Here is a 16498-nt window from a genome sequence, read left to right as displayed (position 1 = left end):
TGGACTTCATAAGTTCACATGACATTTATTTACCATACAGCCTATTGCAGCTGTGGGTTACAAAACTGAGTTTTCTATATTTTAGTCCAAACATTTGCAAAATGTAAACTAATAAGCTTAGATTAATTTTGAAACAACATTTTTAAAAATTAACTATTACTGCCATACAAGACAATAAATACTGCGTTTCCTTGTGGGCACAAGGAAATTGTTGGGATTTTAGACATCAATTTATTGGATGATAATGTACTTAGAGACATAACATTGTAACTGTAAGAGCACCACTATTATACTGAGAATAAACTGAGTTAATCTCTACAAACATTCGTGTTTCTAATTAAAATCTACTACCTTAAAGGTTTTTAGAAAACACAAAAATAAGGGTACATTCTAGTAGTTATCAGAGTAATGATTTCCTCAAAAGTCGTGCAGCCACTGGGGACTCTGCTACACGGTTGTGATAGGATGAGAGAAAGGGGCAAATAAGTTTAGTGTTAAAGTGAAACAGTCTTGATCTGCCGACCCCTGAAAGTGTGGTGGGGCTCCCAGGAGTGTGCAGACCATATTTTGAGAGTCACTGGCCTAGTACTTTTGGATTATAAACATTGAATAGCATGTGTGGAGATTGTGCATTTGTTATATTCCTATAAGGATATTAATTTTTTGTTTTAGCAGGCAGTTAAGTTGGCAGAACTGCAAACGCTGTCTTCTCTTTTAGTCCTAGCCGTGTGGCTTAGAGGCCAACTTGCACATGTCTGATGCAGGGGTCGGCCAGAGTTTTGAGCAGTGTGTGTGGTTCTCCTTCTGGGATTTTTTTCCTTCCTTTCCAGCTAATGTGGCAGCCACAAGTGCTGTCTTCTGTGTATTGCCTCAGCTAAAAGACTCCTGGTGTCTATCCAAAGTGGCTGCTTTCTGATTGTTTTTTACCCCCCTCGTGGGAAATCTGCAGATGCCTCGGGGGAGAAGTAAAGGTGTGTGGTAGGCTCATCTTGTGCCTTCCTCCATGCAGAATGCTGGCCTCTCAATGCTGCCTGTCTGGCTTGATCTCCACTGTACCTAAACAGTTGCTGTCTGTATTTTAATCGGGTTTCACAGTTTTTCTTCACAGGAGGGTTAGTCTGATAGGAGTTATTCCCTCAGGCCGGTGAGGAGGAGTCCTGAGGCCCAGAATTGAAAGCATTACTTCACATTGCTCTGACTAGTACAGAGTTGGATTATCTTCCTAAATATTTTAATTAATGCTACTTAATATTGTATTAGGTTCTTGGCAGCCATATCTTACTGTTGGCATGTATTACATTTGTGCACATCCAAAAGCTGTCTTCTTTCCTGCACACTTTATTGTCTGCTATTAAACCATGTCTCCCTTGTCTATTGATATTCAGTGTTTCTTTGTGTTTAAAGTTGCATACAATACTGTCATTTATCTTTATTAAACTTGGACCAGTGTTCTCTGCTGGAAGCCTCTTGTTGGCATCTTGTAATAGTTCTGAGAAGCACGACTGCAAATAGTAAGAAGTTCCCTACTTCTTTAAGTAAGGGGACACATAAAGGCAAATTTTGTTATCCTCACAAAATAATTTTTCTTATCCATTTCTTGAGAAAACATGTGATATTCAAAAGATTCTACGAATTTAGTTACATTTTTATTTATTTTTTAATTCTCACCCAAGGGCCTTTTTTCATCTCTTTTAGAGAGTGAGGGGGTGCGGGAGACATCAATCAGTTGCCTCCCTCACACTCCCTGCCTGGGGATCAAAGCGCAACCAAGATATGTACCCTGACTGGGAATCGAACCCATTTCAGTGTATGGCGTGACGTTTCAACCACCTCAGCCGCACTGGCCTAGGCTAGTTACGTTTTTAATCACATGTAAATATATTTTTATTTTATCATTCGTATCATTCTGTATGTATCATACACATATGGAAGACTATTGAACGTGTATATATGGAACAACTCCTGGTGTGTTTGTGGATTCACGATCCCTGTAAGAATTCCAACCCAGTCATGGGGAACCACTAGTCAATAGCTTAGTGTTGCAGCAAAGACTTCATTCCTCTTTATTTTTTGTAAAGATTTCATTTATTTATTTGTAGAGAAAGGGGAGGGAGGGGGAAAGACAGGGAGACATAAATGTGTGCTTGCCTCTTGTGCGCCCCCTCCTGGGGGCCTGGCCTGCAACCCAGCCATGTGGCCTGACAGGGAATCGAACCAGTGACTCTTTGGTTCATAGGCCCGCACTCAGTTCACTGAGCCACACCAGCCAGGACCATTCCTCTTTATTTTTTTAAATGAACTTTTAATTTGAAAATAATTCAAACTTACAAAAAGCTGTCAAAATTAAAATAATACTCTTTGTGGTTTTGATGTGCACATGGACCTTTTTGTCATCCGTATGTCTTTGGGAAAATGTCTATTTAGATTCTCTGTCCAATTTTTAATTGGGTTATTTTTTGCTATTAAGTTTTATGAGTTATTCATATATTTTGGATATTAGTCTCTTACCACCTACATGATTGGCAAATATCTCCTCCCATTCATCAGATTGCATTTCCATTTTGTCCATGGTTTCCTTTGCTGTGCAGAAGCTTTTTAGTTTGATGGAGTCCCACATGTTTGCTTTTGCTTTTGTCGCCTTTGCTTTTGGTGTCAAATCCAAAAAGTCATCACTGTGACTCACATCACAAGGCTTGCCACCTGTGTGTTCGTCTAGGAGTTTTATGGTTTTAGGTCTTAGGTTCAAGTCTTTAATCCGTTTTGAGTTAATTATTGTATATGGTGTCAGATAGTGGTTGAACTTTATTCTGTATATTTAATTTCTTTAGTCAGCATCTTATAGTTTTTACTTATTTGGTTAAATTTATTCCTAGGTATTATTTTTGAAGCAGTTGTAAATTGGATTGTTTTCTTAATTTGTCTTTCTGATAGTTGTCTTTCTGATAGCTATATATTGATTTTGTGTCTTACAGCTTTACTGAATATATTTATTAGATCTAACCTTTTTTATGGGAGTCTTTCAGCTTTTCTACGTATAATAATGTGTCAGCTCAAACAGAGACAAGTTTGCTTCTTTCTCTCCAGTTGGTGTGCCTGTCGCCCCTCCTTTGCATCCTGCTGTGGCGAGGATGCCATGCTTTCTCGTGTAGAAGCGGTGAGACTGTGCGTCCCTGTCTCGTTCTTGGTCTCAGAGGAGAAGCTTTCAGCTTTTTATTGCTGAGTATGATGTCAGCTGTGGGTTGTCATATTTGGCCTTTGTTATGTTGAGGTATGTTCTCTATAGCCATTTGTTAACTGTATGAGTTCTTTATCCTTTTTTTAGTCTTATTGTGGCGAGATTCAACCATTTTAACGCAGAGAGCATTTTTTCATCTGTGTTTTCTTTATAATATCAGATAGTCCTCAGGGCTTTAAACATGTACTTTAATGGGAATAAACAGTGAGAAAATATGCTAACCATACATGAGGAATGCAAGTAATTCTTAGCTAATAAGCAAGGCCATTCAAAAATGATACTCAGCTTACTGAAGCCTGTGGGTGACACTTGCTGCTGAGTCGGGGAGTGTGGGAGGGGCCTGGTGAAGGGGGCTCACATTCAGATCCCAAGGGGTGGTGGGCAGTTTCTCTTCTTGCCTCCTGGGACTCCAGAACTACATGCTGTGAATCATTGTCCAAAGCCTTAGAGTAAGCAAGGAAATTTTTAAAATTTCAAATGGCTATCTTTTGGGTTCCTATTACTTGTGGTTGCACAGTGTGAACATAAGATATGATCCTGGCAGGAAAATAGCTGAGGTACAGTTGCCAAGTGGATGGGACAGTCTCTGTGACTCATAAGCACCATAAATGTGCACTCATGCAAATTCATTGTAGGTTTTTTTTTAATTGATTATGACTTCTGGGTTTAAAAATACAATTTGTAATATCCAGATAGCAAAAATTCTTCAAGTGAGGAACATTGGATGTATAGATTAATTTGAGGAGAGTTGACGTCTTTGCAATATTTAGCCTTCTATCTATGACCATGGTTTTATTTCTCCATTTATTTAGATGGTTTCATTATTTAGTTATAAAGGCATATAGATGAGTAGGAATGCAATTGATATTTGTAGATTGCTCTTATTTTTCTGTAGATTCTCTTGGATGTAACACATACACAGTCATGTCTCTGGGAATAATGAAATTTTGTGTAATTTTCTTTTCTTAGTGTGTCAGCTATGGCTCCCGGGACATTGTTAAACAGAAATGGTGATGATAAGCATCCTTAGTTACAAGGAAATCCCCCTGGTGTTACACCCCTAGCTATGAACCCTGCTGTCTGGTTTGGGTAGATGTTCTTCATCAGATGAGAGGAGTTCCCTACAATAGACTGCGTGTGACGTTACAAAGGGTTACCGTCCGGCTTCCTGGCCGGGCTGCTGGGGCCCAGCTCTTAGTGTTACCACCCACTTGCTGTGTGATCTTGGGCTAATCACTTACTTTCTCTGTACCACAGTTCTCAGCCATAAAATGGTGCTAATAGTCTCTATTTCATTTGGTAGTTGTAAAGATTTAATGAGTTAATATATGTAAAACACTTAAAAGGTGCCCAGCATAGAGTGCTATTGTTACTATTAAAAATCCTTGTTTGCTAAGAGACTTCTTTTTTCTTTTGAAATCGTGAACAGATCCTGTTAAATTCTTATTTCTTTAACTGATGTCTGATGGTGTCGTTGGATTTCGTTAGCACGTTAGTATTTGTTGAGCTTAACACAGTGTCAGATTTAGGTTATGACTAGAAGTTATTGTATGGCTGTCCAAGTCTTGGCCAGTGGTTCCCAGGTTGTGTGTACGTACCATCGGTGACCTCACCTTCCTAACTGTGCAGACATAGAAGCGTATTGCAGTCGTTGGGAATTTGTTACCTGTTGCCAGGGAAATGAAGTTTACGTTAGGGCATCTTCTTTGTGGTAGTAGATTAGTTTGTCTACATTTTGGTATTTTACTGACAGATTAGTGGCCCATTAATAATTCTGATAGTAAGTGAATAGTTACTGAATGAAGAAGCAGTTTTGGGAGAATTTACCAACAGAAGAAATTTTGATTTGGGGTCCTGTTTTGAAAATCCACTCATGTTGCAAAGTCTGTGTGGAAACGAACTTTGTGGAGTTATTTGTGTACAGTTGGGGCTGGATTTATGGGCTGCTTCCGACTCGCTAAAAAGCTGCAGATTGACAGCCCCTTTCATGCTGCATTATCCAGCTTGGCTTTTAACTCCCAGAGAACTGGGTTCACAAATGGATGCTCTTATTCCTTTGGGTTTGGTATGGAAGCATTAAATTGTACTAAAATATTCATATGTGAGTGCATTTAGCTGAGAGCAATTGATGTTCTGTTCCCAGAGGACAAGGAGAAACGCTGCATGGCCCTGCGGTCCGCAGAGCGCCCCGCGCACTCTTCTCGGAGGGAGTCGCACGGCCTGGGCGGCCGGAGCCCTCACAGCCAAGCTTCTGAAGGCAGAGGGGAGTCAGGGGACCTAGAAGCAGTGTTGTGGCTATTTACATTGGTTTTGTAGCAGTAAAAAACTTATTTGCTAAAAATTAATTCTCATTATATCTTTGAGTTCTAATTTTATCTTTGATTCACTCCTTAGCTAATTTTTATTAGACTGATTTCTCTCAACATTTTTTCCAGAGGGCTATAACAGCGAAGTTTTTGATACAGCTTTTAATTTTATATACAAAATGGTAATGTAAGTTTGGAGAGCTTGTTGAGTTCTTTTTACATGTATAGTAACTTTAAAAGCATTCCACTGGTGTGAAATAGACGTGTCTTGTCAATCTAATGTAACAGCTGGCATGAAAATCAATAAGAACAGATCAAAAATCTTTGTAGTAGCTATTTTTGTGTGGTAATTTGAATAAAACTATTCTAAATTTTTATTCTTTTTTAAAAATATTTTATTTATCTTTAGAGGGGAAGGGAAGGAGAGAGGAAGGAAACATCAATGTATGGTTGCTTCTCGTGCAGCCCCTGCTGGGAACTGGCCTGCAACCCAAGCATGTGCCCTGACTGGGAATCGAACCACGATCGTCTGGTTCACAGGCCCGTGCTCAATCCACTGAGCTATACCAGCCGGGCTCTAAATTTTTATTCTTATTCTAACTGTATTTTTGTTTTTTCATGTAAAAGCTAATTTTACTTTCCCATGAGTAGCTTCAGCCATAAGCATGCACATGCACGTCAGAGAACATAAAACACTGGACTAGGAGGAAGTGTTTGTTCGGTGGGTCGCCGGTCACTTAGCGTGCAGTTCCATCCCTCTGCTCACTTAGGGCCTAAGGTACCAGCACTAACATCTTATACAAAAGAACATTTTACTTACCTTAAATTCTTACAGCTTTAGAACGTGCTTCAAGGAATCTTGAACTTCACAACTCTGATTGGCTTTTTTCTTTTTAATTTATTTTTTTAGAACAATTTTAGATTTACAGAAAACTATTGCAGTTCATACAGAATTCACACAAGTCCTGTGAACTGTGGGTTCGATACACTGTAGTGTCTGGTTTCCCTACAGCTGTGATGGTTAATGTTGTTGAACATTCTGTGAACTATTTATTTTTGATAACTGTCAAAACCACGAAGTTCTAGAATTAAGTTTTTTGAAGATGAATTGTGTGAAGGTTTCTGACACAAAGTTATCAGGCTGATAACTTTCTGATGACTTTTTTATTGTGAAATCTAACAAATTTGCCATTTAACCATTTTTAAGTGTACAGTGTAGCGGCATTAGTAACACTCACAGTGCCGTGCAGCCACCGCCAGTAGCCAACAGAGTCTTCACCCCAGACTGACACTCCGGCCCCGTGATGCACTGGAGGCCTCCCTCCACCTCAGCCTCTGGTCGTCCCTGACTTGTTGTGCGTGTCTGTGAGTTTGCTCGTGTTGGGTGTTTCATGAAGGAGGAATCATATAATATTTGTCCTTTCGTGACTGTCATAATTTTAGCATGTTTTTGGATTTCATCCGTGTTTTAGCATGCGTACAAGAAGGAGTAAGAACTTCATTCCTTCTTATGGATGGAAAATGTCCCAATAATATTCCATAAACACTTTGTTTACTAATTCATCTGTTGGTGGACACTTGAGTTGTTTGGTTTTCATCTTTTAACGACTGTCAGTGATGCTGCCGTGGACGTTCACATGCAAGTGTCTGTTTATGTCTGTTTTCACCTGTTTAGATTCTACACCCGGGTGTGGGACTGCTGGTCAGGTGATCCCTTTATGTTTAGCTCTTTGACGAACCTCCAAACTGTTTTTCTGTGGTTGCTTTGTAGCTTTCATGAGCGCCTTGGCACAGAAGTTACCACCGTAATTTTGGACAAAACATTAGGAAAGTGTGTGCCTGAGTGTGATATTTTTATGTTACACAATTACATGCTTATGATTTTGTAATAAAAGGGGGGCATTCTTTGTGCTGGACCCTGCATGTCATCACTGGGCTAGCAGTGAAAAAGGCATTTACGTGGTTTGGGGGCGGGGAAGTGATCCAGAAGAAAGAATATGAAGAAGGTCATTTCTAAGAATGAATTTAGGATTTCAAAAATGTTTCTGACTGAATTCAAGTTTCACATTCTGTGCCTAATGAGCACCAAGTCTGGGAATGTCCACCCCTGTGAGGACCCCCAGGGGCTGAATGAGGACTGCTGCTTTGTCCTCTACATGACTTTCCTGCCTTTGCTTCTACTGCCATCCCTCCAGTAGTTACTTGGAACCAGATACTGACTTCATTGAAAGGCAGGTCAGAGTTTTTATGTAAAAATGTTAGCTGATTTTCAATATAGGTATATGAGTTAAAACAAACATCAACAACAGCAAACAGTTTCCAGATCCTGCCCCTTCTGAGTCAGTCTCCTTTGGTAGCCTTGTAGCTGGTGTGTGAGGGGTGTCAGCTGACATCAGTGGTGGGGAGAGAAGCACATTGGCAGGGTGTGGCTTGTGTCCTCCTTCAGCACAGGGAACCCAGAGCTAATACACCAACTGACTTCTAGTGATGCAGGACAAAAAAGCAGTGGCAGCTAAAATTTGGGATACTTTTCATATATAAACTTAAGTTAGCTGTTTATCTCATCTCAACTGGTTTTAGAAATATTTCTCTAGATGAATACGTATACTGGACTTAATGGACTAGTGACTTCTGTTAAAGGATATTACCAGTACTGTCACAATGTTGAAAAAGTACTGAATTTAAAATCAGCTCTGGCTGGAGTAGCTCAGTGAATTGAGCACAGGCCTGTGAAGCAAAGGGTCACCGGTTCAATTCCCAGTCAGGGCACATGCCTGGGTTGCAGGCCAGGTCCCCAGTAGGGGACACATGAGAGGCAACCACACACTGGTATTTATCTCTCCCTCCCTCTCCCTCCCTCTCCCTCCCTCTCCCTCCCTCTCCCTCCCTCTCCCTCCCTCTCCCTCCCTCTCCCTTCCCCTCTCTCTAAAAATAAAATCTTTTTAAAAAATATTTTATTTATTTATTTTTAGAGAGAGGAGAAGGGAGGGAGAAAGAGTGGGAGAGAAACATCAGTGTGTGGTTGCCTCTCATGTGTCCCCTACTGGGATTCGAACTGGCGACCCTTTGCTTCACAGGCCTGTGCTCAATTCACTGAGCTATGTCAGCCAGGGCTAAACTATTTTAAAAAAATAAAATCAAAAGACTTCCATTAAGAACCCGTCTTCCACCGGGTATATATAACCTTGGACAACTCACCAAGCCTGCCTGAACCTGTGCTTTCTCGTCTACAGAATAGGAATAATTTCTACTCCTGTGAGTTGCTGTCATAATTGATACCATGTGTATAAAGCACAGCGTGATGACTGGCAAGCGGAGACAGCTCGTGTAACTGTGATGACAAGTGTGCCACTTGAATCCAGATGAGACCTGAGCTCCTGAGTGGGAGCACTGTCCGACAGAGGGGGCGTGGGTCAGGTCTTCCGTTCACACACACAGTTTCACCATGTCCCCGCCTGAGAACAGGAGCCTCAGGTTGCTGCTTTGCATTTTATGGCCTCTTCCAAAAAGAAAGGAGACTTAAACACATTTTGGCCAACATTAGAGATTCTTTGGCCTTTTAGATGAGCAGCAGGATGAAATATAGTAATATTAATGCATGGGAGGCTTGCAGTAATTAGAGAATATAGGTAGGTTAATCTACTCCTGAAAAAGACAGTCGTTATTTGCTGTGATAAATTCCACTTAACTCCTAACTTGGCATTTGTCGTGTGTGTGTGTGTGTGTGTTTTAGCTGGAACAGTTTCTGTTGAAGGTTGAGCCTCTAGTCTTTGGAGGAAGGATGGGTGGGAGAGAGTTTGCCATTTAGCACAGCTGTCGTCCTGGCTGGGATAGAGACAGGGCATTGTTTTGGAGAGCATGCTGTTGGATCTCTGAACTTGAGTTAGAACTATGTGTGTGATGTCTTTTTAAATTACCTTCAAAGAAATGTACTTTCCATATTTCTTCCCCAGCTTTGTCTAGAAAGGGCACTTCTTGGTAGAAAAGAAATTATAAACCTGATTTTTAAAGAGATGAAGCAATATTGGCTTGACTTTTCTCCTCTGAAAGCTCCAGATTTATCCATTCCACTCAATTTCATGTTTCACATAAACAAAANGCGTGCTGTTGGATCTCTGAACTTGAGTTAGAACTATGTGTGTGATGTCTTTTTAAATTACCTTCAAAGAAATGTACTTTCCATATTTCTTCCCCAGCTCTGTCTAGAAAGGGCACTTCTTGGTAGAAAAGAAATTATAAACCTGATTTTTAAAGAGATGAAGCAATATTGGCTTGACTTTTCTCCTCTGAAAGCTCCAGATTTATCCATTCCACTCAATTTCATGTTTCACATAAACAAAAAACTAAATGTTTAAATCTTTCTACTTTGTTTAAAGTAAAGCAGATCTGAAGTTTCTGCAGGCAGAATACTGTTCCAATTCCAGAAAAAAGTCAGCATGTGAGTTTATATCATGAACTTAAGTAATTTAAACCTCTTATATATTTTTGTATGCCCAATTTGATAGGTCTTGATACCTGTATCTGAGATATGTGTCCCTGTACGAAGATTTTGTTAGAATTTTGTAAAGAAATTCACCCCAGTCCTGACTGATGTGGCTCAGTAGGGTGGGCATTGTCCTGCAAAGGAGAAGGTCACTGGTTCAGTTCCCAGTCAGGGAACGTGCCTGGTGTGGGGGTTCAGTCCCTGGTCGGGGTGCGCTCGAGAGGCAACCAGTCTGTTTCTCACATGGATGTTTCTCTCCCTCTCCTCCTTCCTCCCTTCCCTTCTCTCTAAAAGTAAATAAAAATTTAAAAAATTCACCCCAAATTCAGCCAATCTAGGAAGTTGGGCAGAAATTCTGACTATAGCTCAGCAAATGCGATCAAGGAACTAACAGCTGTCAACAAAGTTTTTCCAATACATTGTCCAGGAGAACTGTGTCAGGTTAGTAACAACTTTCTTTGTGGTAGTAATAGTGTAGGAACCTACTTCAGACTCTCAGTTCCACTTCAAGCTACTGGAATTCGTATGATGGCTGTCTTATTGTACCTTTTAGTTTAAAGAGTTAGTGATCATGAACTAATAGCAATAACATTAATAGCCCATATTTTGAGCTCTTCACATGCGTGGTGTTATTTAATAATCACAGCATCCTGTTAGCTGCTGCAGTGCACCTCCACTTTACACGTGACTTGCATCCTTGCGAGGTTGAGTGACTCTCCCACGAACACAGATGCTGAGTGTGAGAGTCAGGGCCTGAAGCCGCCTCTCTCAGATCTTACTGGTTTAGTTACTGGTTTAGTTATAGCAGTGCTCGAATCCATGGTTTCTTACGCTTGCCCATTTTCAACTTTCTTTTTTTTTTTAAGATTTTATTTCTTTATCTTTAGAGGGGGAGGGAAGGCGAGAAGGAGTGAAACATCAATGTATGGTTGTCTCTCTTGAGTCCCCTGCTGGGAACTGGCCTGCAACCCAGGCATGTGCCCTGACTGGGAATCGAACTGCGATCCTGTGGTTCACAGGCCCGAGCTCAATCCACTGAGCTACACCAGCCAGGGCCCATTTTCAACTTTCTTAAGTTGAGGTCTTAGCTCATTAATTTTCTAACATATTTTTCTAAGTGTCACTTCAGCTGTGTCCCACATTTTCGGTTATACAGTAGCCCTCCTCTCTCTGCAGGGGTCATGTTCCAAGATCCCCAGTGGATGCCTGAAGCCATGGATATTACCAAACTATATGCAGGGTGGAGCAAAAAGTAGGCTTACACTTATTTGTATAGAAAATAATACAATAATAAATAATAATAGAGGAATAAACTGTTTTGTGTACTCACAACTGTAAACCTGCTTTTGCCCCACCCTGAATACTCTTTTTCCCCTGCACATCCGAATGGTAAAGTTTACAAATTAGGCACAGTAAGAGATTAATGAATGAATCACTTTATTCACTTGGACTATAGGTATTAGGAATTAAGTTAGCTTGTAAAGGTAACTCTACCAGGGGAAGTTATTACTACTGAGTAAATGCGACTCAGAGACTTAAATAGTCCAGCCTATAATGGCCTTGTGCTTCCCAGTGGCAGGGGCTGTGTAAGAGACCACACCCTGTCACACTCGGTTGTTTCCTGTATTGTTTAACGGGTTTTTATAATCTTACGTTAACTTGTGTGGTTAGACTGTGAGCATGAGCAGTTGTTCTCGTAATGCCTGTGAGACACAGTGATGTCATCACCACCCCTCCTCAGCTCCTTCCTGTTACAGGACCGTCACAGTACTCGTGCACCTCAGGGGACTCTGACCGCCCTGCACTCCAGCTAGTCCTGTGCAGCGCTTTGAGTGAATTAGGAAAAAATATCCCCTTCTCAAGTTACTTTACTGCCATCTGTTGAAAAATCATTGTAATAAAAATGCAGCTCTACAGTGACTGGTGACAAAGGAGGCTGCCCTCCAGAGTTCGGTGTGCACCCTGCTCAGCTCCGCAGGGCAGCTCCGGACCACCCAGTGGCCTGAGAGCGTCGGTATTGGAGCAGACTTCAACTTGAGTGGCACAACGGTGTCTTGGGAAACTAGATTCTAAGCTAAGGATGGAAGCTTCGCAGCAACCTATGAAGTGGGGATTCTTACAGCCCCAGTTTTTCAGATGCACAAGTGGAATCACGGAGGTTAAAGAACTGACCCACAGTTGCTTGTCTGTAGGGTAGCCGAGCTGGGATTTAAACCCAGGCAGAGAGATTCCAGAGCCTGGGTTCTTAACCTCAGTCACAAGTCCCTCTGTGAAGCCCCCCTGAACGTGGCAGCCCCGTCCCTCCGCACTGTGGCCGGGGAGTGAGTCTAGCTGCGGCTTTTTCAAGTTTTGACAAAGGAAGGGGATATGAGCCTTTTTCTGCTGGTCCTTATTTGTAAGGAAGCGCTGTCTCTCTTTATTTCAGAATAACCTTGGTTCCTCTTGCTGCCCTGGGGCTTTCCTTCTTCCCACCAGCCCCCATTTTGAATTGCAGAATGACCAGCCCACACTTCGCTAAGGCTCCTGGGGTTCTGTCTCACCAGGACGGCCCCTCCTTCTCTTTGTGCCTGTTCTTCTTTAACCCCACCACTTTTCGAACCCTAATTGTTGTTCTCCCCTCCGACAACACGCCTCTCACACTCTTTCTAAATCATCTTACACACTATCTGACTTGGAAGGAAAGTGCCTCGGGGCAGGGAGTGCCATGCTGTATTGTTTATCAGTGTTAGGGTGCTCCATAAATTAGCATCTGGAAGGTTTTGCACATACTAATTATTATTGAGATACCAAAACGCTCCCTGAGCCAGCCTGAGGAAGCCTCCTCCGATACTAATCTAATGGCCTGTACTTGTTCTTTAAAAACGAAGACAGCCGACTACTCCCTTCCTGGCTGAGAGCGCTCAGGCCTCAGAAAGCAGCCACAGTCCAGGACTCGTGCTTGGTTACTGTTTTAATGCTTTTCTGTTAATTCAGAAACTCGTGTTTGCGAGGCGTGAGTAAGGTCCTGTTGGTCACATGGACCTGTGTGCACTGTTGGTGCTGGTGGTCAGGAAGCAGAAAGGCGGGGCTGGCCCTGGCCTTGGCTTGTTTGGGCCCAGAATCTGTTCTTCCCTCAGTGACATTTATGGTTTAAAGTCAGTGAACAGTATTCATTTCTCAGGGGGTTTAAAGTGAATTTCATTTATATTATATTTATATAGACGTTTACTGCCAGAATGAGTCAACAATTTTATTAGCATTTTATGATGCAGATGGAAAGGCTTTTAAGATTTGTTGAATTTTAATGTGGACGAGTGTGTCATAGGGATTCGTTACCGAACGGTGATCTCTCCAATGCTGGCTTTGAGAGTACACTCAGAACAGTGGTTAGTGAGACAGTTTCTGGTGTTAAAAATCTTTACATAAAAACTTGTTGGCCTGTTATCCTGAATATGAGATTTTGTAAGTATATTTTGATTAATGGTTTAATGAATGTCCTTTCATGAAAGAAATGATACTCAGAACAAACTGAAATGGCATTAAACTGATCCGTTGAAGTTACCGGCAAGTCTTCAATAGAAAATAGTGGTACTTTTTCAAAGAAAATAAGCCCTTTTGTCACGCACTTGAATGTGCCTGTCTGGTGAGGCCGTGTGATGGCAGGGCCTGGTTGCATCGCTCAGCCATGGGTCTGAGACGGCCTCGGGGTGGGAACTGCCCTCCCGACCTCACCGCACTGCAGGCGCCTCCCAGGCCTAGGGCCAGGCGGCTCTTGCTTTCCTTCAGGCTTTTGATGGTCCCCATGGAGCAAGTCGAAGGGGCAAACAAGCGCAGCTCGTTTCTAGATGACAAACACACTGCGGTGACTAGGTTGTTCCTTTTCCAGGGCACGCAGTGGTACCCTGCTGCCCTGGAAGCCGTTGGGCCTCCGTGCGTTTTGAGGTGAGGCCCAGGGATAGCCCCTCAAAGTGCTGGGTGGAGTCACAGCTCTGAGGCTCGGGTGCCTGTTCTCGTGGTTCCCAGCCCTGGCTGCACTTCAGAGTGTCCCGGGAGCCTTTGGACAAAGCTCTGGTGCCGGGGCTGTGCCCCAGCTTACAGCTGGGGAAACCGAGAGGGAAAGGACTCTCACACAGCCTCACGCACTGTGTGTTATGAACATCATAGCATTAGGTGGCAGTGACTGATCTCGGTGGAAATGCTCTTTGATTCTGGACGGAGCGGTGGTTAGATTATGAGCAGTGCGGGGTGGGGCACTTGGCACTGTCACTGACTTTGAGGATCTGCCGAGAAGTAAGACTGAGCGTGACAGAGCCACCTTCGGTGCCTTCCACGCTCTGCGTGTTGAAGAGAAACTTCACTGTTGTTGTGACACTTTGGTTACGTGGCAGGTGCACCCCTGCCCAAGCCAGGGTGTGCTAGGTTGTTTATGCGTCTAATAGACAGAATGGAACAGCTAAGCGCTTATTTTTTTGATATTAGATCTTTAATTACCCTTTTGATATCTTTTATAACTTAAATTTTATTTTTCAGTTACAATTTACATTCAGTATTATTTTGTATTAGTTTCAGGTGTACAGTGTAGTGGTTAGATAGTCATAGTACTATCAGCATTTACTAAGTTGGTTTTCCATGATAGTTTTTTTAAAATTGTTTTCAATTGCAGTTTATATGCAGTATTAGTCTGTGTTATTTTCAGGCGTACAGCATAATGGTTAGACAGTTACATAGTTTGCAAAGTGTTCTCCCTTATATTTCCAGTACCCAGTGATGATAATGAATTTTAATTTTCAAACGTGTGTACTGTAAAATTTTTAGATAAGTGTGTCCTGCCTGGTGTGGCCCAGTGGACTGAGCACCAGCCTGTGAACCGAAATGTCTCCAGTTCAGTTCCCTATTAAGGCCCACGCCTGGGTCGTGGGCCAGGTCCCCGTTTAGAGGTGAATGAGAAGCAGCCAATCAGTGTTCCTCTCACACATTGATGTCTCTCTTCCTCTCTTCTTCCCTCCCTTCTACCTTCTCTGAGAAGAAATAAAATCTTTTAAAAAGTTTAGATAAGCAGACAGAGAACAGCATTCAGTTGTCATTTCCTTTGTAATAATTGGCAGGGGACTAGAAGGGGTGCGTCAGCATTTACTTAGAAACTAGTGTGGGGGCCCTTTTATTGGGTGTTGGAAATGCAGGGGTTAAACCTATGCCTTCAAGAAGTTTGTTCTTTCCTAGGGAGACTTTGTGTACATGTGCATGCAAATATGAGAAGGCAAACAAGTCAAAATAATTTTAATATGTGTGCATCTGTGTGTTTGAATGTTACTCCACAGTGTGTGTATACTGTGAATAAATAGGTACAGAATGACAAGTAGCACAGACAAAGTGCTCCCTGAGAGGAAATCGTGAGATTAAGTGAAACAGCGGGTTCGAAATGCTTGGCACGGGGGTTGACGCGTGCTTAAGGCTCAGAGGCTCTTGTGGTCCACACTCACTATTCCACCTGCTGTAGGAATTCCGAGGGGAAAGATGGCTTGGCTTAGGGAGGTCAGGGAAAGAGAGCATGATTTAAATAATACTTATTGCATCTATCTTGTTTTTATGTCTTTTGCTGGAGACTTGAATTGCTAATAGCAAATACTTTGGAAGGAATTATATAACAAATACGTATTAATGATATGGTCTCTTATTTCAGGAACTTTACATTGCTGTAGGAATATCTGGAGCCATCCAACATTTAGCTGGGATGAAAGACAGCAAGGTAACTATACCACGGTTAGTGATGCTAAGAGGAGAAACTCTTGTGTACAATTTTGGGTTTCACTGCATGTTTCCCAGTGTGTGAAGTTGACCCATTCACTGAGCTCTAGGGACTGAAATGAAAGCACGTGTCCTGTTCATTGTCTGCAGCTGTACCCCTGCTAGGAGAGGCTTGCCCCTGGTTCCCAGCTCCAGTGCTGACCCTGCAGGGCGCGTTCTGTTTGCACGGCCCTTCTTTGTCTGCCCGGGGCAAGTACCGAGGTCTCTCTTCGTTCCGACCGTCTGTGGATGGAAAGAAAACATGGGATGAAATCTTGTCTGACTGACGAGTGTGTGATGGTCTCATCCCTCATTCTGTGTCTGCTTCACCCTGGTCCCCTAAGAGTCTCCTCGCTCATCTGTCACAAAGGCCCCTCTTTTGGGTTTTGCTAAAATAGGATTGACACATTTTGGGTTGGAGTGTTGTAGTACCTCAGTAATTTTAAAACATGCAATGCACAGAGGAAACAAGTTGACTTTAACTTGCTACTTGAACTGTATCTGGAAGTCCTATGTAATGACTCTGTGAACATAAATTTCAGGATATGACAGATTAATTCATGCATAATAATGAACAGTTTGAATTATGAACTTAGTCTTTCATGAAATCAGAGATGGCTTTGACATTCCTGCATTTATCCGATGAGATGGATATAGAAGGTAGTAAAACTTTTAACAGGTTTAACGTCTACCTTGAAGAAAGTGCCTGCT

The 16498-nt window shown here is 42.1% G+C and overlaps 1 protein-coding gene across 1 annotated transcript in view; it reads left to right on the top strand.

Moving 5' to 3' along the window:
- The window catches only part of ETFA (electron transfer flavoprotein subunit alpha), a 53993-nt gene that overhangs the window by 27118 nt on the left and 10377 nt on the right, over positions 1-16498 (top strand). The window contains exon 10 of the mRNA XM_037053463.1: positions 15684-15749. Within this exon, the coding sequence (XP_036909358.1) occupies positions 15684-15749 (66 nt within the window). The remainder of the gene's footprint in view (positions 1-15683; positions 15750-16498) is intronic.

This window comes from Sturnira hondurensis, unplaced genomic scaffold (genome assembly GCF_014824575.4).
Source record: "Sturnira hondurensis isolate 20B ecotype Veracruz unplaced genomic scaffold, ASM1482457v3 Scaffold0007865, whole genome shotgun sequence".
Taxonomy (NCBI): Eukaryota; Metazoa; Chordata; class Mammalia; order Chiroptera; family Phyllostomidae; genus Sturnira; species Sturnira hondurensis.
The sequence above is the reverse complement of the archived record's forward strand: the minus strand, read 5'-3'. Positions and strand labels throughout refer to the sequence as shown.